At 38.4% G+C, this 23,921-nt stretch overlaps 1 protein-coding gene across 17 annotated transcripts in view; it reads left to right on the top strand.

Moving 5' to 3' along the window:
* ANKRD44 (ankyrin repeat domain 44) overlaps positions 1-23,921 on the top strand; it is a 340,062-nt gene that overhangs the window by 189,161 nt on the left and 126,980 nt on the right. For 14 of the 17 annotated variants that reach the window (XR_013373234.1, XR_013373237.1, XR_013373238.1 and 11 more), the window contains exons 9-14: positions 1,534-1,612; positions 9,687-9,801; positions 18,571-18,653; positions 19,748-19,865; positions 21,823-21,891; positions 23,482-23,622. Coding sequence is in view for 11 of the 17 variants with exons in the window: in XM_077885633.1 (XP_077741759.1) it covers positions 1,534-1,612; positions 9,687-9,801; positions 18,571-18,653; positions 19,748-19,865; positions 21,823-21,891; positions 23,482-23,622 (605 nt within the window). In the remaining 6 variants the exon portion in view is untranslated. The remainder of the gene's footprint in view (positions 1-1,533; positions 1,613-9,686; positions 9,802-18,570; positions 18,654-19,747; positions 19,866-21,822; positions 21,892-23,481; positions 23,623-23,921) is intronic. The other 3 variants (XR_013373239.1, XM_077885641.1, XM_077885644.1) reach the window with 1 other exon arrangement.

Below are 23,921 nucleotides of genomic sequence, written 5' to 3' on the forward strand. Positions count from 1 at the left end.
CTTGGCTATTGTAAATAATGCTGCAGTAAATGTTTTGGAAATCAGTGTTTTCCTTTTCTTTGGGTAGATACGGGTAGTGGAATTACTAGGTCATATGGCATTCTAGTTTTTAAGTTTTTGAGGAACCTCCATGCTGTTTTCCACAGTGGCTGCACTAATTTACATTTCCACCAACAGTGCATTTTAAAGCACAGGTATATATAGGTTTCATCGCAAAAATGAACTTGCATTTTTAAAATCTCATATTTAACCCTAGACTTTGGAAAATGTTTCTCCTGAGACTTAGAAAAAGAATAGCTACATCTATTTCTTTCTCTTCTTTCTTTTTTTTTTTCTTTTATTAACAGTACCTGAGTGAAAGGATACATTCCATTAGGGATACTTAATGTTTTGAGAAGTATTACTATTTTTATTTTTAATTTTTATACTTTATTTAAATTCAGTTTGCCAACATATAGTATAACACTCAGTGCCCATCCCATCAAGTGCCCCCCACAAGTGCCCCTCACCCAGGCACCCCATCCCCCCATCCACAACCCTTTGTTTGTTTCTCAGAGTTAGGAGCCTCTCATGGTTTGTCTCACTCTCTAATTTTTCCCCCCTCAGCTTCCCTCCTTTCCCTTATGGTCCCTTCCACTATTTCTTATATTCCACATATGAGTGAAACCATATGATAATTGTCTTTCTCCGATTGATTTATTTCATTCAGCATATGGGTATTACTATTTTTAGATGAACTTATGTAAATGACTATTTCTTAATAAATGTGTAGGACTTTGGTATTTGGTGTAATGATGATAAGTCTATGGATTCTATACATTTTTTCATGTTTTGGTTTAATCTATATCAGGGAGTTCCATTTATATTTTAAGTAATAAAGAGATGTATTAATTCAACACATTTCTAGGTGATCTTTAAAATGGCAATTTGCTAATCCATTATATGCCTTAATTTTATGATTTCTAATGACTTAATTGAAACCAGCATTTCTGTTTTGGAACAATCAGAAGTGTCATTTTTCTATGGAATTAGGATATAGGGAGTGTTGGAGCATACCAGGTCAGGTCGGAGAGCTGCAGTCTTCGTCAACTTTAGGTCAAACAGGGCCAAGCCACTTAACACATCATTTGTCTTTTTTCATGTACTTTAGACAAAAATTGAAAAATGAAATGCCTTGAAGGAAACCCATCTTCATCAGTAGATCATGAGAGAGGAAAAAGCATCTTGGATGATTACTTCAGTTTGAAACAGGATAGTTTTAAAATTGTCAATGTAACTAGAAATTTCACATTTCTTCTCTAAAATAATTTTCGCTTCTCTAAGCTTCTTTAAAATGTGATGTTTTGCAGTAACTTGAGATGCTATATATACTTTTGCTTTCAAAATTATCTTTTACCTTTTATAAGTTTTTATTATACTTTTTAAAAAATCTAACTTGACATTTTATTTTCAGGGCATTGACAGTAGTATCCATAGAGATGTTTCAGATTGATGTCACTGATCCTTTGTTTCTCTCTCCTTTCATTTTTTTAGAGCAAAGATGGCAAAAGTCCACTGCATATGACAGCTGTCCATGGAAGATTCACACGGTCACAAACTCTCATTCAGAATGGTAAGAGAGATGCTTCTGCAGTGTTATTTCAACAGTGTCCTGATCTGAGTTTGGCTGAACATGAAAGATGATGCTCTGTTTTTGATCATGTTCTGTTGTATTTTTATTTATTTTGTTCATTTATTTAAAAGATTTTACTTATTTATTCATGAGAGACACACAGAGAGAAGCAGAGACGTAGGCAGAGGGAGAAGCCATGCAGGGAGCCCAATGTGGGACTTGATCTCAGAACCCGGGATCAAGTCCTGGGCCAAAGGCAGATGCTCAACCACTGAGCCACCCAGGCATCCCAATGGTCTGTTTTATTAAGCTGAGATTTACACCAATCCTATGATGTACTTTTCTAAAAGCTCTTTATCAGACATATGATCACCATCCAGCTTAGGAGCAAGAACATAAAGCCACTGTTTCTCAGTTAATTCCCAAAGAGCATATGAGTTTTGAACCTGGAAATGATGTGCTCATATGGGCTCAAGGTCCTGCGCTTTTCACTCTGAAACTAATAAAAATAACTATCATACATTTTCTAGCAGCAAATCTGAATTATTTTTAAGTTTTAGAGTTCACCATAGTTTCCTAAGTTAAAACTTAGTTCCTTGGGCAAAGGTAGGAAAAACGAGGTGACTCAGAGGAAAAGCAGTCAAGTGCATGATATAAAAGATGATAAAGTCATAGGTTTGATAGAGACCTTAGAAAATCACATCATCTAGTAATTTTCCAGGCTCACAACAAAGGTATACTTGAACCACTGGGTTGTCTGTAGCCAAAGTACTAGGGAGTGTCACCTCACGTTATGGTTCATAATGCTATTATGAGCTATGGCCAGCATCTGTGAATGGATTGACCTTGACCACACAACTACTGCTTTCTTAGCAAATCTTAGAGACAATTAAAAAACAGGTTTAGTCCTGTTTTATGCTGACATTCCAAGTTCAGCAATTTTTGAACTATCTTTAGTTGACCCACATTTGTACTTCTCAAAATTCTGTCATTAGTCAGTTTCTTGGACCTGCCTTTTCCTCATCTATAAGAATCTTGGATGAATTGTTAATGATACTATGTTATGTCCTAGGCACTCAAGTCATAAAACCAAAAAGTTACTTAACATTTAGATGGAAGATCAGCCAGGGAAATTATGCTTAGGAAGGAAAATATCTGCAGCAAAGCAAAGGAAACTTATAAGCATTTAACTATAGGGAAAAATAAATCTTGAGAAGTTTCCAGTGAGCAAAGGAAGGTAAAATGAAATTAACTGTAAATAGCCATTAATTATAATTTGAAATATGTGGTATGTCTCTGACATTCATTTTATTGAAAAGGCCATTAGTTGTTTTGTCTTGCTTGAAGTAAACAAAGGGGAATGGCGAGTGACCCCAGAGTCTCTCCTTCTCACACTTTCTTCATCCCGTGTATTTTTCAACTTTTTTTTTTTCCAGAAACAGTGTCCACTGGCTTAAAAAGAAATGAAACTAGGGAGATATTTGGTATCCATTTAAAAAAATTTAGTGTGAGTGTAATCAGTGGGCCTCTGTGTATAAAAAGCTTTGCTCCCTGCTAAGCACATTCAGGCACCAGTGATCAGATCAGGGAAAGAACAAGTTTTCTCCTTGTAAGCACTGCCTTCCCACAGGCCCATCCCTGTGGCCAGACCATCCTGGCCATTTCCTTTGAATCAAGGCCATGACCCGTCTCTGTGTATAATGCTAGTGTGCTGACAATAGTCTGGGGATGGTGCTGGCTGCTTTGACTTCTCCAAAAGCCATTCCTGTGGACTTGAAAGACTCCCATGCCCTCTCTGGACATGGCTGTAGTAGACTTTTGAGTTGGGATGAGGCTTGAAAGAGAACCCATCTCTTATCCTCTGTGATCTAAGAGCTTATTGCAGAGCCTCATTCTTGGCTGACCTAGCATCTTGCTTGTGGGTTGGGTGGGGTCCAGGGACCCAAAATTATGAGGATATAATGGCTATAATATATAGCCCATTATAGGTAATGATAAAGCTAACGTTGATTGAGTGTTCTCACTGTGGCAGGAATTTGGGTAAGCACTTCACATAAATCCATGAGAAAGAGGTGCCATTGTCATCTCCATTTTGAAGATGGGGATACTGAGGCAGGGGGGTTGTCACTCTGATCAGGATACATGGCACTCATGTTGTGGAACAGGAATTGAAACACAGCCAATCTAACATCAGACACTGAATTTTCAACCACTACACTTACACATGCATTTTCTGGATGAACAATGGTATGTTAAATTTTTTTTTCTAACTTGAATTTTATTTAAGAGTCATGTACATGTGGAATAGAGTCATTCCTGTAGAGGGATGATTTGGCATTCTCTTCTCTCAGCTGACAATTATTTGCATTCATTACACATGTGAGAACTGTGAGTTCTTCCATTTGACATTTTTTAAAAATGCCCTTAGGGAGAAGAATAGGAAGCTCTTTTCTTTCCTCCTGTTTGTTGGCTTCCTTCTGGGAAAAGTCCAGAGGCTCACACCCCCGGACCTGCTGTCTATCCTCCAGAGTGGGTCACTGCACAACTAGGACTTGGAATGCTGGTCCCACGTGGGGACATCGGTTGGCTCCCTAAACCAACAGAGCATGCTACTAAGGAACATTCTTTGTGTTTATTTGTTTTGTGAAATCACCCTGGTGTTTGGAATTTGTATGGCATTTCTCTGCTTCCCTGACTGTTCTCTATTCAGGGTTATTGGTTCTTCACAATAACTTTTTTCAGAATCGTCCAGTGTTATTAGTGAGACGATTGCTAAAAAAAAAAAAAAAAAAAAAAAAGAGAGAGAGAGAGAGAAACACACACACCCCTCTTTTATTTTGTAGCTAGCGAGCAAAGACTACCTCTGCTGTTCAGTCACATTGTTTGTTATCTGAAGCTGTATTGTCACAGCCAGAGAGAGAAAGAACTGAATGAAGAAACAATGTGATGTCAGAAGGCATTGGATCCAGCCATTTGCACTAGCCACTGCCTCAGATGCTGTCCAGCAGGTTACAAGAGTTCAAAAATGATGTTTTCTTCACAGAAGCTTTAAAAATAGAGTTTGAAAAGGAAGAGTCGAGTGATAGGTTAGGATGATTCATTGTGAGATTTTTGACCTTTTGGCTCACAGTACTTCCGAGGCAATTTAATAAGATGACCATTCTTGTTTGCGCAGGAAAAACAAACTTCAGATGAATGCTTCGATAATGTTGCATAAATTATCCCGTCTGATATGCTTTGCATATTTCTAAGCTCACAAATGTTTATTCTACTCACTAATTCTCAATCAATTACCAACATCTGACTTGCAAGCTTCAAATGAATAATAAAGTTATTTAATTTGCATGCCAGGCAAATCTTAAAGATTTTCAAGTGAAAATGGAAAGGTTTGGGGAATGACTATAAAATAGAAATTCATTCATCTAGAGGTTCTACTGTAATATAAAACAGATTTCTGAATAACAAATAGTTTCTCTCTTATTCTTCCACTAGTAATGATCTTTTTCTGAAATATACTTTAAATGACAACAAAAGCATATGTGGAAGGTAATAAATACATTTTTACAGTCTTATTTTTAAAGATTTTATTTATTCATGAGAGACACAAAGAGAGAGGCAGAGACATAGGCAGAGAGAGAAGCAGGCTTCCTGCGGGGAGCCTGACGCAGGACTCAATCCCAGGACACCAGGATCGTGACCTGAGCCAAAGGCAGATGCTCAACCACTGAGCCACCCAAGTGCCCTATTTTTACAGTTTTAAACTGACTTATGAGGGTTGTTTGGGTGGCTCAGTTAGTTGAGCATCTGACTCTTAATTTTGGCTCAGGTCATGATCTCAGGGTTGTGGGATCAAGCCCCTATTTTGGGGGAGCCCAGCATCAGGCTCTGCACTGGGCATGGAGCCTCCTTAAGATTTTCTCTCTTTCTCTCTCTGTGCCTCTCCCCATTTGTGTACCCTCTCTCTCTCTAAAAATAAATAAATAAAATGTTAAACTGACTTAGGAAATGGTAGTAACAGCAAGAAGAAACTTTATCAGCTCAGCCCCTTACCCTTTCCAACATTTTTCACTCTTTTCTTTCCCTACCCAATTTTTAGCATATTTGGGGCTGATAAACATGGAGGCTCTAACACTTCTTTTTTTTAAATTTATTTTATTTTATTTATTTTTAGAATTTATTTATAAAGAACATGGTTCTTTGTCTGGAATCAGTTTGGAATGAACATTTAAAAATTTTTAAAATTTCAATTCAGTTAATTAACTTATATTATTGGTTTCAGAGGTAGAGGTCAGTGATTCATCACTCTTTTGTAATACCCAGTGCTCATTACATCACATGCCCTCCTTAATGCCTATCACCCAGTTACCCTGTCCCCCACCCACTTCCCCTCCAGCAACCCTTAGTTTGTTTCCTATGATAAAGAGTCTCTTATGGTTTGTCTCCCTCTCTGATTTTGTCTTGTTTTGTTTTTTTCCTCTTGTCCCCTATGATCCTCTGTTTTGTTTCTTAAATTCCACATATAAGTGAGATCATATGATAATTGTCTTTCTCTGATTAACTTATTTCACTTAGCATAATACACTCTTGTTCCACCAATGTCATTGCAAATGGCAAGATCTCATTCTTTTTGGTGGCTGAGTAGTAGCCTGTTGTGTATATACACCACATCTTCTTTATCCATTCATCTGTTGGTGGACATCTGGGCTCTTTCCATAGTTCAGCTATTGTGGAAATTGCAGCCATTGGGATGCAGGTGGCCCTTTAGATCACTACATTTGTATCTTTGCTGGATCTTAGGGTAGCTCTTTTTTCAACTTTTTGAGGAACTTCCATACTGTTTCCCAGAGTGGCTGCACCAGCTTGCATTCCCACCAACAGTATAAGAGGATTCCCCTTTCTCTGCATCCTCACCAACATCTGTCATTTCCTGACCTGTTAATTTTGGCGCTAACATTTCTTAAGAAGGTTTGATGCCTCTTGGCTGGGAAGTACGTGGAGTGTTGCAGTATTGGTTCTGGGCAAAGGTTTCTCTGGAGTCTGGGGATCTGCTTCCCACATCTTCCAGGATCAGTTCTAGGGGTGGACCGTTCAGGCCAACCACTGTAGGCAGTTCTTAGACAGTTACATAGACCCTGGATTTCTTTGAGGTATCCATGGAGACAGTATTGCAAATAGTTTCACATCTGTCAGTGTCTTTATTATCAGGATGTGAGGAAAGGCTTTCTAACCTCAACACAAAATCTAAATATAATAATAGACATGAATTCTTCCAAAAAATAGGTTTTTTTTTTCAGAATAAAAAGACAAAGAAAAAATGAAAATATAGGAGGAAAATATTTTTAATATGTATTAGTGATAAATGGTGAATATCCTAAATATTTTAAGAGTAATCAAGGAATAAAAGACCACACACACAGAAAAATGGTCACAAGTCGTCAACAAATAGTTCATGGGAAAAGATAGACAAATAGTCCTTCAGTATATGAAAAGATGCTCAACTTCTTTAATATGAGAAATGCAAATGAAAACTATACCGAACTATTACTTCTCACCCATCACATGGCAGGTATTCAAAGGCTTGACTAGGCTGTGGGGAAAACACACTCTCATATATTGCTCATGTGAGTAGCAAAATGGCACAGGACCTAAAGGGTTTCCAAAATCAAAGAAAACCACATATTCATTTCTTTGACCTAGAAATCCCCTCTCTAAGAATTTACCCTGAAGATACACCCAACAAATAGGAAACAGTATATGCATGAAGTGATTCGCTGCAGCGTTCCTGGTAATAGCAAAAATGATATTTACTCCCTAAATGCGTCTCCATACCAGAGTGGTATACTTAACTAGTGTTTCCATGCAATGGAAAACAATAAAGCTGTACAAAAATGAGGAAAAACTCCAAGAAGTGATTTTTTGGGGAGTGAATTCCAAGATATACTGTTAAGTAAAAAAGAAAAAAAACCCAATATATAAAGAGTCTGTGTTTATTTTTGCAAAGAGAAACACATAAAGCATAAACCAAAACTAATGAAAATTGTTACTATAAGATGTGGTTGAAAATGAAGTAGGAGGGGTGGAAATAAGAGTGAGCCTTACTTTAAAAAATATAATTTTTATTTCTTTTTTTAATTTTAAATTTTTTTTAAAGATTTTAATTTTCTATTCATGAGAGACATGGGGAGAGAAAGAGGCAGAGACACAGGCAGAGGGAGAAGCGGGCTCCATGCAGGGAGCCTAATGTGGGACTCGATCCCGAGACTCCAGGATCACACCCTGAGCCGAAGGCAGAAACTCAACCACTGAGCCACCCAGACTTCCTATAATTTTGATTTCTGAAATGTGAATTTTTAACATATTAATCAAATAAATCAAAAGCTGGTAAAAATTTTGAAAACAAACAATCAACTGAACCTAACTATGTATCAAGTTAATACTATAAGCATAGAGAATAAAGAATTCAGGTAACTTTTAAACAAAGTACTCCCTGCTTATGCTAAAATTCTTGCAGGAAATTTTGTTGGAAAATAGGATATTTGCACAATATCAAAGTACTGCCTGCAAATTGTTAATTACAAAGGGGAAAAAAATGTTTTGCATGGCAAGGGCTGGCAAGCATCAAATTAACCAAACAATCAGGCCTCTTTTTTTTTTTTATTTTGGCAAAACATATATAATATAAACAGTTGCCATTTTAACTATTTTTAAGTGTACTGTGCAGTGGCATTAAGTACATTCACATTTTGTGTAACCAACGCCATTGTCCATTTCTAGAACTTTTTCATCTTCTCAAACTGAAACTGTATGTATTGCAAGCAAAACTGGCATATCCAGTGGAGTAACCTGACCTTATGTGTGTGCTGTGGAGATGCAGTGGGAAGTGCACATCAAGTCTGGGGTATTGCCAAAATGTTCTGAATCTAATAGAGGAAATAATAAGACAACTCCAGAATGCAGGACATTCCACACAACTTTTGGCTTGACCTCCAAAGATATCAAGATAGATAGATAGATAGATAGATAGATAGATAGATAGATAAGAGAAAGCAGGAGGATTGTTTTGTATTAAAGGAAACTAGAGGAACGTGACAACCAAATGGTAGCAGAATCTTTTATTGGATCCCAGTTTTATTTTTTCTTTATTTTTTTGTATGTTTTCTTTCTTTTTTTTTTTTTTACATTTTTAAATTTTTAATCCAATTTGCCAATATCTAGTATATCCCAGATTTTAAACACTAACAGCTATAATGCACATTTTGGGGATAATTGGAGAAATTGGAATGTGTTTTATATTACATAGAATTATGATACTGACCTTAAATTTCTTGAGTATACTAATTGAATTGTAGTTATGTGAGAGAATGCCTTTGTTCTTAGGGGTGAAATGTCATGATGACTAACTTGTTTTTAAATAGTTAAATAGACCAATTGCATTTACATATATGTTTATGAAAAGGGGAGAGAAAGAAATGTAATAAAATAAAAAGTTGGGAGAGAAGGAAGGCAAAATGAGACAAAGTAAGATGAGAATTCTGTATTATTAAAAGGACTGTTGGTGATTAATATGATAGCTTTTATAAATATAGATATTTCCAGTTCATAGTTTATACATTTTCTCATTTTACTCATCATATTTTAAACCAAATAATCAAACTACATAAAATATTTTCTTGAACTTTCTATTCACTTTGGTTCTGATGCTTTAGTATAAAGTTTATGTAGGCCTTTAATCAAGCAGGTAAGATTATACATTTTATGGAATTTGATTACTTTGTTCCTTCAGAGCAGGAATTTAGTTGTGAGATTTTAGATCCTTCAGTAAGACATTATGGAAAGACTTTTCAAAAACATGTCTAATAGACTTCCCTCTATGCAGATTTAATAAAACTACTACTTCAGATGGTGACCTGAAAGGCATTCTGGTGCCCAGAAAGGCATTCTTGTACTTCAAAACAGAGATGGACATGGAGAGGAAAAGAACAACATTTGGACAACATGAGTGACTAGCGTAGGATGTAGTATCCGAATCAACCTGATTCCTTATGTTACCCTGTGTTAAAACCGTCTCTTTCAGGAGGTGAAATTGACTGTGTGGATAAGGATGGCAACACTCCTCTCCATGTGGCTGCAAGATACGGTCATGAGCTTTTGATTAACACCCTAATAACCAGCGGAGCTGACACAGCCAAGTAGGTTTCCTGCAGAAATTGGTGGAATATTTGCCATGTGTGGGAATACTGCCAAAGGGACTTTGCCATGAGGCAGACAGTTTCCATTTATCTAGGTGGAGGTGGATCTGTACCGTTCTGCTAAATACAAATTAAATTTGAACTAAATTAAATGAATTTTAATGACACATGCAAGGAAGAACCAATTTTATTTTCAGCTACATCAGAAAGAAGACTATTCCAATGGTTTTAATTAAGGACACTTGAACTCTATTCCTAACTCCACTTTCTAATATTCTGTTCTTTCTGGTGTTTAATGTTGGTTGAGCAGGAAAAGTAAGACCTAATTGGAAAAATCAGAATTTATTCAGGGTGCTTGCTCAGTCCTGATGATATTATTAGGGGGTACAATCGAATAAATCTGCTACATAGGGAACAGGGGCCTGACTTCATTTTATGCTTCAATTCCACAAGAATATAAGCAGTGGTACAAGTTGGTCACAGTGCTGGGTGCTATGGGAAAATTCAGAAAGAAGTCACCTGGTTGATGCCTTCAAGGAGCTCATAATTTTGCTAGAGGCCCAAGGCCCTCATAAGACAAAGAATCATGCAAGAAAGTATAAAATAAAATTCTAAATGAAGCAGGACTTAAGTGGCTTAGTGTAGACAGTGTAGACATGCCATAGAGTCTATACAGGAGACAGCTCAAAGGTGGCCAAAGTTTTCAAAAAAGCTTTCAAACAGAAGGTTAGTCTTAGGTAGGGTTTGAAGGATGACAAGTCCTTGAGTAGAGCAGAGGGTGGCAGATAGCTTGAGCAGGGAGGAAAGCAGGACCATGGCTTGAAAGAGGACAATTCTGGGATGCTCTGTCCTGAGGTATTATCATGTGCAGGTTGGGAGCCCAGGCTTTCATGGGCTCTACATGGGCTCCAATCCAAACTACCTTGCCTGTGAGCTGTGTGACCTTAGGCCTATTGCTTAAGCTCTCTGTGTGTTGGGAGTAATAACAGTACTTGCCCAAAGATTTGTTATGGGGATTAAAGGATTTCATTCCTAGTAAAGCTATCTGGTATAGGTTAAGATCCATGTGAGTATGAGTTATATAAGTGTATCGGGTAATATTAGTAAACAAGATAATCCATATTAAAAGCTCTTTGAAGAATGCCTAGCACATAGGAAGCTATCCACAGCTCTTATTTTACTACTTAATATTATGTAGTAGAACCAAATTCAAGAGAGCCTTCAAGCACAGAATAAAGAGTGTAGCTATGATCACAGAGACTGTGGATAACAAAAACTAAATTTTTAGGAGAACAATATGAGGGCAGTGTAACATTAGGAGTTCTATCTTATTTGCCAAATGTTGTGCAACAGAATTGGAAATCTTGCTTGGGAATAAGCCAAAATTTAATTGGTCCATGGAAGGCACTGGTAGGTTCCAGCAACCTTCTGGGGTTCCAGGCTAGTGACAGGAATAAGATCCAGAGCAGACAGCGCAAGTGTTGTAAGGTTTGTACCATACTATGGGAATAGTCGGGGAGACACTGACTCTGTGGCTTCACAAAAGAGGTGACATTTCAGCAAAAAGAGGGATGAGTAGGAATCTACCAGGTGAACAAAACTGTGTGAGGTAAAAAGGATAGAAGGAAAAAGGAAGAATGTTCCAGGAAGAGAGAACAGTATTTACAAAGGCACAAACATGTGACTGTGTTGAAAGCAGATTGCCATGCCCAGATTATCTGATGTGTGTGGAGAAATGGAAAAAAAATGAGGTGGGAAGGCAGGAAGAGCCACATCTTGAAGGACCTTTTATGTCCTGCTAAGGAGCTGGATTCTGTTCTGAGGCATTCTGAAGCTGTAAAAGAATTTTAAGTGAATGTAGGGAAGCTTGTATCTCATGATCCTATTTGTGGGTGAGGAAAATCACTCTGACAATGGCCCAGATGTACCAGAGGCGGTCCAGACCAGAAACATGTGGCAGCCTCTTGCAAATGTCCAGAGAGGAGAGGATGAGGGCTTGGGCTCCCTCCCCCTTGGAGGGGGGGAGGTGGCAGAAAAAGAAAGACATGCTGACAAACAGTACAGTGGGCTGTGTCCTTTCAGAAGAAAGGAATCCACTTACAGTCAACTTTTTTGACTGGATATTGCAAGTTAAAAGAAGCAGGTCAGTCTTGTGGAAAGAGCACTGTCCTAAGATTCGGGAGGCTCTTACTGGATTCTTAGTTCCTGACCAGATCATGGTTACCCAAAGCCAGAGATCATAAATGCTCCATGGTAATTAAGCAGGAGTAAAATATATAGGCACACCCCTTCACTTGTGATAGGTTAATATTTTCAGTGGTGTGTTTTTTTTTTTTTTTTTCAACTCAGGGCTACTTGGGGAATTTTAACCAAACAACCATGAATTTCTGATTTTCTTTCAGATTTGGATCCCTTTGAGGGAGAAACTGAGGTGCACAGCTTACTTAGAATTCCCCAAAACATACTTACTCAATAAGCACAGGGTTCATTTCTTTGTAATTATTTTGCCTTCAATTTATGCGAATACACACCATGTGGCAAAAGGGCCTTAGAGACGTCATTATTGTTCAAGTAGCCTTTCTTTCCATCGACTGTGTTGTGTCCTGGGGATGCCGCTGAGGCAAACATTGTCCCAGCCTCTAAGAGCCACATCTGCTAATGTCACAGCGTATCTGAGGATAAGAATGCGCCCACAGTAAACAGTGGTTTGTTAGGCTGCAGCTGTGTACGTGCGTGTGTGCATGTGTGTGTGTAGCACATGGGGAGGGAAATCACCATTTTGAAATATCAAAATCAGGAATCACCATTTTGAAATACCAAAATGAAAGGAAGGAAAGTTGGAGAAGATTAACTTTGCCTAAAGGGCCTCAGAAAATTACTAATCTCTGGGCTCTTTGTAGATCTATGTGGGGTTGTTTATTAAAGAGGAGAAAAGTTGGACTTTCCTTCTATAAATAAGTAAACAAATAGCATTTATGAAAATAACCTATCCTCATCCATAAACAATATGACCAAATATATTTCAAAAGATCTCAATATGACAAATGTTATTATGGTCGTTACTTCCTTATGAATTTCTTTGAATCTCATTCTTGGGCCAGATCGAATGTTTTTCTTCTCTGAACTTTTAAGTCAGAGCACTTTCTGCAACCTGACTCCGTGCTCATGCAACTTTATGTGGCGCCAAAGCCCTTTGGTTCTTCTTCTTTAACTTTTTTAGGTTTGAGACTCTTGTCTCTGGGATTTTAATTTGTCTTCCACCTGACTGACTATGCTCTCACTTGTTTTTCTGCCTCAACTGCAACAAAATTAGGGGTATTATAGTTATACAGGTAACTGGTTCTGACAACTGTTCTTTCACTAAATGTTTGGTAAAGTATCACCCACTGTGTTAGGTTCTGGGGTTGTAGGAGTCCCTGCCCTCAAGGAATTTATAATGCATTGGGGGCAAGGATTAAACAAGCAGTTACAATCATGCATGCAAAGTGTGATGCCAGAACAATCGCTGGGTGCCACTGGATACAGAACATATGTGGGTCATAGCAGGGCTGAGGGTGGGGTTTCTGGGAAGAGTGGTGCTTCCTGGAGACTGCAGGTGAATAGCAGTTAGTTAGGTCGTGGTATTGAGAGACTTGCAAATCCTGGGTAGAGACTTATATTATTTTTATTATAGTATGTATATGTGTAAATGTAAAACTAGATAGAAACTCCTTAGGCTTTGACTCTACTATCTCAGTGAGTCCAAAAGAAGTCCAGAATACATGCAAACAGCACTCAGGGGTAACGGATTAACAGCAGTAGCAAACATTCATGAGTGCTTACCCATGCCAGCACCATTCTTAGGAATTACATTTAACTGTCACAGCAGCCCCATGAGGTGAGTGATATGTTTATTGCCATCTTGTCAGTGAAGTAAATGAGGCACAGAGAGGTTCACTTACTTGTCTGAGGTCACAGAGCCTGTGAGGAGGTGGAAATGAGACTCTGTCCTCTGCCATCTGGATCTGGAGGCAAGGCAAGGAGCAAGAGGCTTGCTGCCTCTCTATGTAGCGGTTGATGTAATGGCACACGGTTTGCTGAAATTAAATCACCATTGTCATGGGATTATTGTCCTGGTGGCCATGGTGCTGACTCTTTAGAGGTCAATACATTCTGTGATACTGGAAGTTCTGCAGTGGCTTCAACACAGAGGAGAGAAGGGGGCTTGTCACAGAGCACAAACCCAACTACTGCCAAATTCTGTGCATATAGGGGATCCCTGGGTGGCTCAGCGGTTTAGCGCCTGCCTTCGGCCCAGGGCGCAATCCTGGAGTCCCGGGATCGAGTCCCACATCGGGCTGCCAGTGTGGAGCCTGCTTCTCCCTCTGCCTGTGTCTCTCTGCCTCTCTCTCTCTCGAAGTCTATCATGAATAAATAAATAAAATCTTTAAAAAAAAATTCTGTGCATATAGAAGGCTAAGGATACTGCATTGTCACTGGCCCTTCCCAGGTTCAGACATCATTGGTCTCTATTAAGTCCACCTTTTTCCTGTTCTTATTGGCCTCTGCCAATTAAAGTAGTTCCACAAGGCACGAATGTGATCCTAAGTACAGCCTGGGGCGTTGACCTATGGCAGAGGTATGTCGTGAGATGGTGTTTGTTGAGATGAGCCAAAATATGACCACTTGCTTTAGGTTATCATCAAAGGAAAAGACAGTTTAAAAAATTCCCACAGAGAACTCTTGAAAGCCTAAAGGTATTTCCATTGGCCCCCAGAGATACACTAATGAGTTTGAGAAAGGCTACGAGAAGCTGGGCAGAAAGAGGAGTTTCTTGAGGCACCCGCATGTACCAAACAAAGCCTGGCGCAGGATATAGCCTTGGCTCCTCCAGGAGGAAGGGACAGAAGTCCACTGAGATTCTAGAATACTGATTGATTAAGGAAGATCCAGCTGGATCCAGAAGGGGCCTTGGAAGCCACATTAGAGTGCTTGGTCCTGGTTCAAAAGAAACCACTGTAAGTGTCGTAGGTTACAAACAGCAAGGACCCAAATGCTTCTGACTCAAGGGTATGTGATACATATTTGGAGTGACATAGATAAAATTAATAGGAAACTGATTTTTTAAATTTGGGTTGATCACTCAAGTAATCATAAAATCATTTGATGATCAAAAACCATCAAATGTTTTTATCTCACCTGCTCAGTGGGCAAAAGGTAAACCAATCCACCTTCCCTAGGAGACTTGCAAGAGAGAAATACTTAAAGAATTTTTAAATGTAGAAAGAACAGATATGCTAGCTGATCACAATTTATTCTTGGCTTTTAAAGAATCACAAACGTGGTTTTAAGGATTCACAGCCTGATTACCACTACCAAACTCACAGACTGCAGATTATCCAACTAAGCTAATAATAATTTCAAGGGCAATAGTAATACTAACTTGTATGGGAAAGGCTTATCATGGTCCAGACCCTCTGTTAGCACCTGGGTGCATTATTAGTTAGTCCTTACAATTGCTCTGTAAGATCAACACTGTTGTAATCTTTATTTGCTGGATGAGGGAACCATTATGTACTTGCCAAAGATCCAATAGCTAGCAAGTGTCAAAACTAGAGCTCAAACCCATGGTATCTGACCCCATCACCTTAACCATAGTGGTTTTTTTTTTTTTTAGCATACAGCCTAAGGGGAGGTTCTAGAAAGCACTGGAGGTGAAAAGGGACAGCCTTAGCTCTCTGATGCCAAGGGGAAAGCTTAAAAGAACAGATATTCTAATAGTGCACAAGCCTTTTCCTTACCTCTGATAGCGGTCTACAATTTATTCTGACCTCATTTATTCTGAAATAACTGGGTAGGAGATGCCAGCTAGCAGCTAAATTAGAAATAGCTAATACAAATGTGTCTCATTAATTTTATGACTGGTCTGATAAATGTAACATTTTAGCTGGAACTGGTCTCTTTCCTATAATTTATGCATTGTTAAGTTTAGTGTTATCTGACATCTTTATTTCTTGATCTTCTTTGATTTAAACCTGATGAAGTAAGAGCAGTGCTTCTTATTTGGCTAAGACAGCCAAATCCTAATTTTCTTACTTAAGGTTTTATGATTCTTCCTTTATAAGAAGTCTTAATTTATAAAAATAAAGGAGTAATTTTATTTGAAACATGCAAGTCATTTCTAATATGATTCAGAGATTCTGAATTTGACTTTTATCTTCTTTACAATCTTGGCCTGATATTTGGTTTTCCTGTTTGAATCATAGTGTCATATTCAAGTTCAAATGCCAGTTCTAAATTAATGTTTTCAAACCTACATTGGAGTATTGATTTTTTTATTAACTATGGAATAAAAATATATATCAAACATAATTTTTACTAGGCCTTTTGGACTAATTCTACCTCTCTTCTCAAATTTATAAGTAACAGGAAAAAAAAGAAAGACTTAGCTAATGTAGAGTATGATGAATTAGCTGAACACAATGATGTTAAGTGGCAAAGCTGATTGGAAATATTCATAATGAATTTTGTGTAATATATTACAGTGCTGTTCCTGTTATACTGTCAATTACACTTTGTTTTCTAATTGATTTATTGTAGAATTTGGTGCTATTTTCTCTAATTCATTTGCTTGTATTATTGTATATAAAGATATATATTTTTTGTATCTTTATAAAATGTGTACTATATTGTGTATATATACATATATGCACATATATGTATGTATATATAATATATATGCAATATATAACATTTTAATATATTTATATTTTATATATTATGTATTTGCACACATATATTTTTCTTAAAATCATATATAAAGAATGAGGAAGGTTCAAAGATCTCTTGGAAAATCCAACCCAATTCCAGGCACATCCTTTCAGGAACTTAAAACCAGAAACTTAAAAATAGGAAAATACTGTTTTTCCCTTGCAAACATCCAGATATATTAATATAATCATATATTTTTGCCTTACCTGCCCTAAGCAAATAAAGTAGTTAAGAACAGTCTCATTGGCTTAAAATTCCATTTAGTAAGGTGTTTTTAAAACATGTTATACATATTTAATAATTACTGTTTGCCTGGCATCAAGAGGGAGCAATATAAATAGCGGCATAGATAGAAAAGCTTCTCTCCCATCCCCCAACTCCCTTTCCGTGAGCATCAAGGTTGTCACTGGAGCAATTGCTTTTCAGGATTTTTTTTGTAAATGATGAGAGAGGCAGTTACAAGCAGTTCTCCTCTGCATGACACTGCCCGGAAGACAAGCAAATTGCATCTCTTGATGGATGCCAGCTATTATATACACTGGGTTGGAAATCTCCATATAGGGAAAGGAAAACGAACAGAGGGAAGGCTGAACAAAACCACCAAATACACAGAGAAGTTTTCATGGAAAGAGAGAGGTAGTTAATGGTTGGCAGACTCAGATTTGTCAGCACGGTGAATACCATGAAATATCTGTGAATATGTATATACTTCAGCGCATTCACACACATCATCATAATTTTTGAGATAGCACATAAAAGTCATGTATCTGAACCCTAACCAATTCAAACCATATGTGATTTTAAATGAATTATAGAATCTGGAAACGGGCAACTTTGTGCCAGAGAAGAAATTTAGGTCATCAGTGCTGCAGGTGTAAACATACATACTTCCTTCCTTGTGTTATGCAGAGGATCTGCAAAATCTGAACTACATTATTTGAATATAGTGAGATGTTCTGAGAAATGAGCACTAACGTTATAGATGCTTAGATGCACACAGGAACCTCCCGATGATGCTGTTTATTAGGAACTACAGTTCAGCACATGGCTTTGGGTCCCTGTGTGAGGAGAGGTAGTGGGCAAGAGGAGGATTGGATTCTGAAAGCAAAAAGCACTGCTATCAGAAGGCGGCCCATCCCTTAAGGGATCAACCCGGGGACTGTGTTATGATAGGGTATCGGTCTATAAAAAGTCCTTTCCTGGATTCTTTCTGTAATACTGCTGGGGCAAATATGCTGGATCTATGAAATGTATGCAAGATAATGTTTGTTGCTCCAGCGCATTTTCGTGACTGGCGTTCTGATGTGGGTTAATACACAGTATAAAAGTCTATTAGCAAGATGAAGTTGCACCTGCAAAAAGTAAATATTAGTTTTTATTCTCATCCAAAATTTTGTTTTCAGTAATGCAGCCATTATTAACTCTTAGCAAAGTACTTGGCACATAATAGGTCAATAGTATTTATGTATCAACTCAAAGAATAGAACAGGTCACTGAATAAAACAGCTTGCTGACATAAGTTGCTTAAGCTGAAAGAAAAAAAGGCAAATTAATCTTAAATGTAGAGTCATCATTTATAAGAAACTTCTTAAAAACATACATTCCTATTGTTATGGGTTTTATTTTTTTATTTTTTTAAAAGATTTTTGTTTTATTTATTAATGAGAGATACAGAAAGAGAGGCAGAGACACAGGCAGAGAGAGAGAAGCAGGCTCCTTGCAGGGAGCCCGACGTGGGACTCAATCCTGGGTCTCCAGGCGCCAAACCATTGAACCACCTGGGCTGCCCTGTTACGGGTTTTAATTCTGGTCTAGGCTTAGGATTTGATTATGTTAAGGTGGAAAATGATTGCATAATTATTTCCTGAGTGGAAGAATTATAAAATTATTTTAGGCAAGTGTCCCTAAGTGAGGTGTTATGGATTTAGTTTTCATCAGAGAATTTCTAGAAAAGATTTGTTCTTCCACATGTATCTTGAGATCTGTTACCGTGAGCTGCTCTGTTTTTTCCTTCCTCAGGTGTGGAATCCATAGCATGTTCCCCTTACATTTAGCCGCCCTAAATGCTCACTCTGATTGCTGCAGAAAGCTGTTATCGTCGGGTAAGTAACCCCATTACCACAGATGAGGCTCGGTGTGTCCTGTACAGGAGCCACATGGCTCTAGGTGTCGGGTCAGAGTAAGAGGCTGACTGTGCTTCATGTCATGCATTACCTGGTCTGGGGACAGCTCTCGGCAGTCCTTGGCATTGTTGCTGTTTGAGTGTCAGTATTCCTGCCACAGAATGAGAGTCTTGTCCATTTTTCAAGTTAAAGCTTGGGTGATCCAGAGTGAGAAACAGGCAGGGATGGCCATAGCTTACTGGAAGTTTCTTGTAATCAGAGAAAATATCTTTGAGGCCTAAAATGGAGGACTTAACAGTTAATATTTTCAACAAAGGAAAAAGGCCAAATCCCCCACATTTTGACAGTAGAATTGTTATGTTACTTTCCTCCTCCGTGGGCTTTGATAAATTGCTATAGTTTGATCCCCTCCAACTAGGTTCAATTTTTATTTTTTAAATGTGGGTCTGTTTGGAACCAAGAAATTCTTTCTGGTTTGGAGCTTTGCTAATCTTTCTTATCACTGCTTCTGCCAACCTCCATGCATTAAGAAGTTCCTGGCTTTCAAAGGTGATAGAGCTCTGCAAGGCAAAGATTGTTTATGAATTAATTCAACAGACATCCCAGAGGCATTTTTTTTTTTCCTTTTAAGTGCTTTACCTATGGCTGATTCTGCTTTCACTGCTTTTGGCATGTTTAAAAATAATCCCTGCATGAAAGCATGTTTCCCAAATCTTAAACCAAGTGAAAGCCAATAATATATGTAAGAAAATATCTACTCCCGCATGTTAAGATTACTCCTTTGCTGTCCATGTTTTCTCCATGTGTTCTGTCTGCCTGTCTATTGCCCTACTTATCTCAAATTGGTTTCATAAATTTCTATCCCGGGATTGAAATATGGGGCTGTGGTTCACCCAGGGCTGAATGTGAAAATAAATTCTTCTAGACTTCACGGTTCTTCCTATACAATTGCCAAGCTTGAGCAGTTACCATTCGTTTCCATGACAACCTCTTTCTGACTACAATTGCTTGCGTTCTGGTTTTCCTACTAACTGATTTTTCTGTCTCTGCAATGTTTCTTGTGGTTTAACTAGGACAAAAGTATAGCATAGTATCGTTGTTTAGTAATGAGCACGTGCTGTCTGCAGGCTTTGAAATAGATACCCCAGATAAATTTGGAAGAACGTGCCTTCATGCTGCTGCTGCAGGAGGGTGAGTACTTAGCAATTTCAGTTCTTATTTCATGACTTAACTCCTAATTTCTCTTAATTGACTTAAGTTGTCTGAATCAAAATCAATTTCCTTAGTAAGATGGGTAAGAATCATTGTCTATCAATACCAAATATCACTTTTGCATTTCCATGTTAGTTGTATGTTTGTTCTTCTGAAGAAAAATGGTTAGCCCATCTCATAGAGAAAATAGTTCTCTTTTGTTTTCTCTTCTCACTCTCTTCCTTTTTTTTTAATTATAAGATTTCAGCCTATAGAATATGTATTGTGCTTGATATGCACTCTGCCAAAAGAAAATAATTTGAGATTTGTTCCTAAGTTTTTTCCTTTTTGTCACCGGTGGGTGGATGATGATCAAGGGAATCCAAGATTGAGTTAGTCCATGTTTATCTACAGATATTTTTGTACTTATTTCAAAACTGATTTTTAAGCATTAAGTGGTTAAATGTGACTGAAGGTCAAGAAAAACCAAGGGATAGACAAGAAGTGATTTAATCTGTGCCTTTTAAAAAAGTTGTAAAGAACATTTTTCACCAGATACTCTTTTTCATATCAGTGGTGAGAATAAGGCTCTGATCAATATGTTGTTGATATATGATCATACATTGACCAAACATGGCCTCCCTCGGATGACCTTGTTTGGTTAAGGTGTTAGTTCTTAATCAATCTTCTAGTCCTTAAGGAACAGCAATGCTTCTCCATTTGTCATCTGTACATTATCCAAAGGCATTACCTCTTTATCAGAGGTGGGTTGACTGTGAAGCTTTAGGGCCTTTACTTGTGTGGGTCCCTTCCAAAATTTTGTGTTTAGTTTTATATTCATAATTATGTATTATTAAATGAATCTCCTTCTCCCCAACCCCTCTCCCCAAATCGTCTGAGCATGATGAGCCACAGAACTGGATCTGCCTCTGCCTTTGATCCTTTGGCTTCATTCAGTAAGAGACAGGTGCTTTTATATCAACTGGCATGCTACCCCAACACATAATGGTCTCAGAAAGGTCTTATATTTTATGACTGAAACAGCTAGTTTTCTGAGAAAGGTGGCTACAAAGAATCAGGGGGAGGGGGTGTGGAGAGAGCCCTGCTGGGGTTCTTCATTAATGAGATCATTTTTCATATTTAAATAATAAAACAGTAAATCCTAGACCACTTCTCAGCATTCCAAGTTTAGAACAATAAAATATATCAGGCCTATACAGAAAGTGGCAACACATCATTCTGGATTCATATCTGAAGTTCCTATTACAATTAATATTTAGTGACATGCTCTTCAATAAGAAAATTCACTTTGGTGGGTCCTTTTTTCTTTACTAAACATGATTTATTGCTTCTGCGAATGACAAAGAAGCTTTGGAAGATCACTATGCTCCACTGCATCACTTTCGGCCTTTTCTTTTTTTTGCACATTTGTTTACCTATATTACAAAGACAGGGAAATGCAGCTGTTTTATTTCCCATTATGGAGAGTCTGGGTTGAAAATGGTTATCATGGTGAATTCATTCTCCTGTGATAAAAGGTAATGCTTCTCCATCCTGACTCATTGTTTAGAAGTGACATGAAATCATTGTTAGGTATAGGGGGTTGCTTCCTAAATTCTTGATGGTTTTGAAAGAGAATTTTAGGAAAAATGATGAAACCATCACTAAAAGGTTTAATCATGTAATAATCATTAGATACGTTGGTCGTGAAATTGAAAATGTTACATCAAACTCTTTAATGCATTGATTTATTAGCTTGGGAAAGGGGGTTTCAGGAACTTTAAATCCTTGCAATATTGCATTCCTCTAAGATGTTCAGGATGTTTTTGTGTTAGCAGAGTTTAAAGCTGGAGCTATCATTTCATCTTGGCCTTCACTTCACCAAAAACAGCTCTTTCTGAAGATAGCCCAGCACTTGACCTCTACCGTCTTAATGATGTTTTCCCTGTCTTTCTAGTAATGTGGAATGTATAAAACTCTTGCAGAGCAGCGGAGCAGATTTCCATAAAAAGGACAAGTGTGGGAGGTATGTAAACAGGGAACTCTGTTTCGAGTGCCTAAGTAAAAGGAGTGGGGAGCAGTCCATCTGGAAACCATGTTATATTGAAATGGTAAACAGGGAAGCTAGCTGGGGAGATTCCAACCTCAGAAGGAAATCCTTCTTTGTAGGGAAACACCAACAAAGCAGGCACAAACCCCAAGGAAAGCATCTCCTCTCGCAGCTTCTGTTTAGAAGGGCCAATTGTGTCTTTTCTTCTTTCCATTTTTTTCCATAGCATCTCTTTACCCCTCCTCTCCACATGCACCCTGGCTCTTGGAGTTGCAATAGATTTCTTCTCTTACCAGCCTACCTAGGATAACACCTCTCACCCTTCCCAATTTATGTCAAGTAGCACCTGCCACCTCTGGCACGGTGGCCCTCTTCTCTGCTCCCCTGGTGCCCTCCATAGTCCACAACCCGAGCACACATCACACTGTTCTGGTGGACTCTTTGTTTCTTGTCTCTTCTCTCACCTGACCATGGGGCATACTTACTATTCTTTTTAGAGCTTATAAAAACTAAATTTCTTATACATGCAATAAATTTACATGCACATGTAAAATTAAAATTCTAGGAATTTTAGACCTAGAATAGACATTAGGGGACAGGTACTCGCAGGTCATTATTGAAGTGAAAACAAAGAAGTCTAGGCCAAGAGGCGGGATGTGGTTTGGTGCAGCTTACAGATCTACCCGGACTAGAACCTAGGACTTCTAACTCCTTGGATATTGTTCCTCCCATTAACCTACATCCCTGTCCCCAAGGGGCTTGTAATTCAATGGAGAAGATGAGACAATACCTCTTTACCAAGAGGTAAAATCAAGGCAATATGAGATGAGAGCTCCAGAGAGACCCAGACAGGAGCTATATAATCTCAGACAAAAGGGAAAGAGAACTTCTGGAACTTAAGAAGCTTTGGGGTTTTAATGGTTGGAAGTGGTTCAGGAGGAGACATTCTAGGGAAGAAAATGACATGGGGAAAGATAGGGGAGATGTGGACATGACTGGAAAACCTCAGGAAATCCCATTTGGATGCAGTGATGGGTTCATATAGGGGAGAGAGAGAAACTTCATGAAGGTAGTTTGGGCCCAGCTTGGAAAGGTCTTCAATTCCAGATTAAGGAATCAAGGCTCTGCTCAATAGAGAGGACCCGCAGCTTTAGAAGAGGATGTTGCATGTGGGTATCAGACTTTAGAAACCCCAGTTATTTATTCATACCAACTAGAAGTTAGATGGAAGTTTGATTAGAGCTCAGGAGGCCAATAGGGATGGTATTACAATAGTCCAAAAGAGCCCTAGAGTAGACCTGAACCAGGATAGGTACTAGGAATACTAGGAATGGAAAGAAAGGATTGATCTCCAGGTAGATGGTCTTGTCTGAGGCCAGTCTGTTTGTGGGCTCCGCTTCAACTTACAAAGTCAAAGGAAGGCATGTCCCCTGGTCTCCACACTCTGAGAGCTGAAGAGCCGTCCCCACTCCCAGGGATACTGCTAATGCTGCTGATCACCGGAGGGAGGGGGTCCAGTTCTGTTTTTCAGATGAGTGAAGTAATAAATTGCTGTCTGTTTTTCAGGACGCCTTTGCACTATGCAGCTGCAAATTGTCATTTCCACTGTATTGAGACATTAGTGACCACAGGGGCCAACGTTAATGAAACAGATGACTGGGGACGGACAGCTTTGCACTATGCTGCCGCATCAGACATGGATAGAAAGTAAAAACAGCCTTGCTCAAATTTCCTTTTGGGGATATGACTGGGGAGGGACAGGATTTGCTAAGAATTCTTCATTCTGCCTCATGGAAACTGTGAATGAAGAATCTCTCTCATCCAGACCCAGAGGAGTCAGAATTGCCTCATCTCTGACGCCGGGCTTTCCCATTCTGCTCTCTTAATGTTTGATTATTATGTGTCACTGCCCCATTGTTTCTTTCCTCTGGTCTTTGGGGTGAATGCCAAGTAGGGCTGTCAAGCCCAGGTTTTTGGTTCATTCAGAATCGAATGTAATTTATTTT

This window comes from Canis aureus, chromosome 36 (genome assembly GCF_053574225.1).
Source record: "Canis aureus isolate CA01 chromosome 36, VMU_Caureus_v.1.0, whole genome shotgun sequence".
In the NCBI taxonomy this organism is placed as follows: Eukaryota; Metazoa; Chordata; class Mammalia; order Carnivora; family Canidae; genus Canis; species Canis aureus.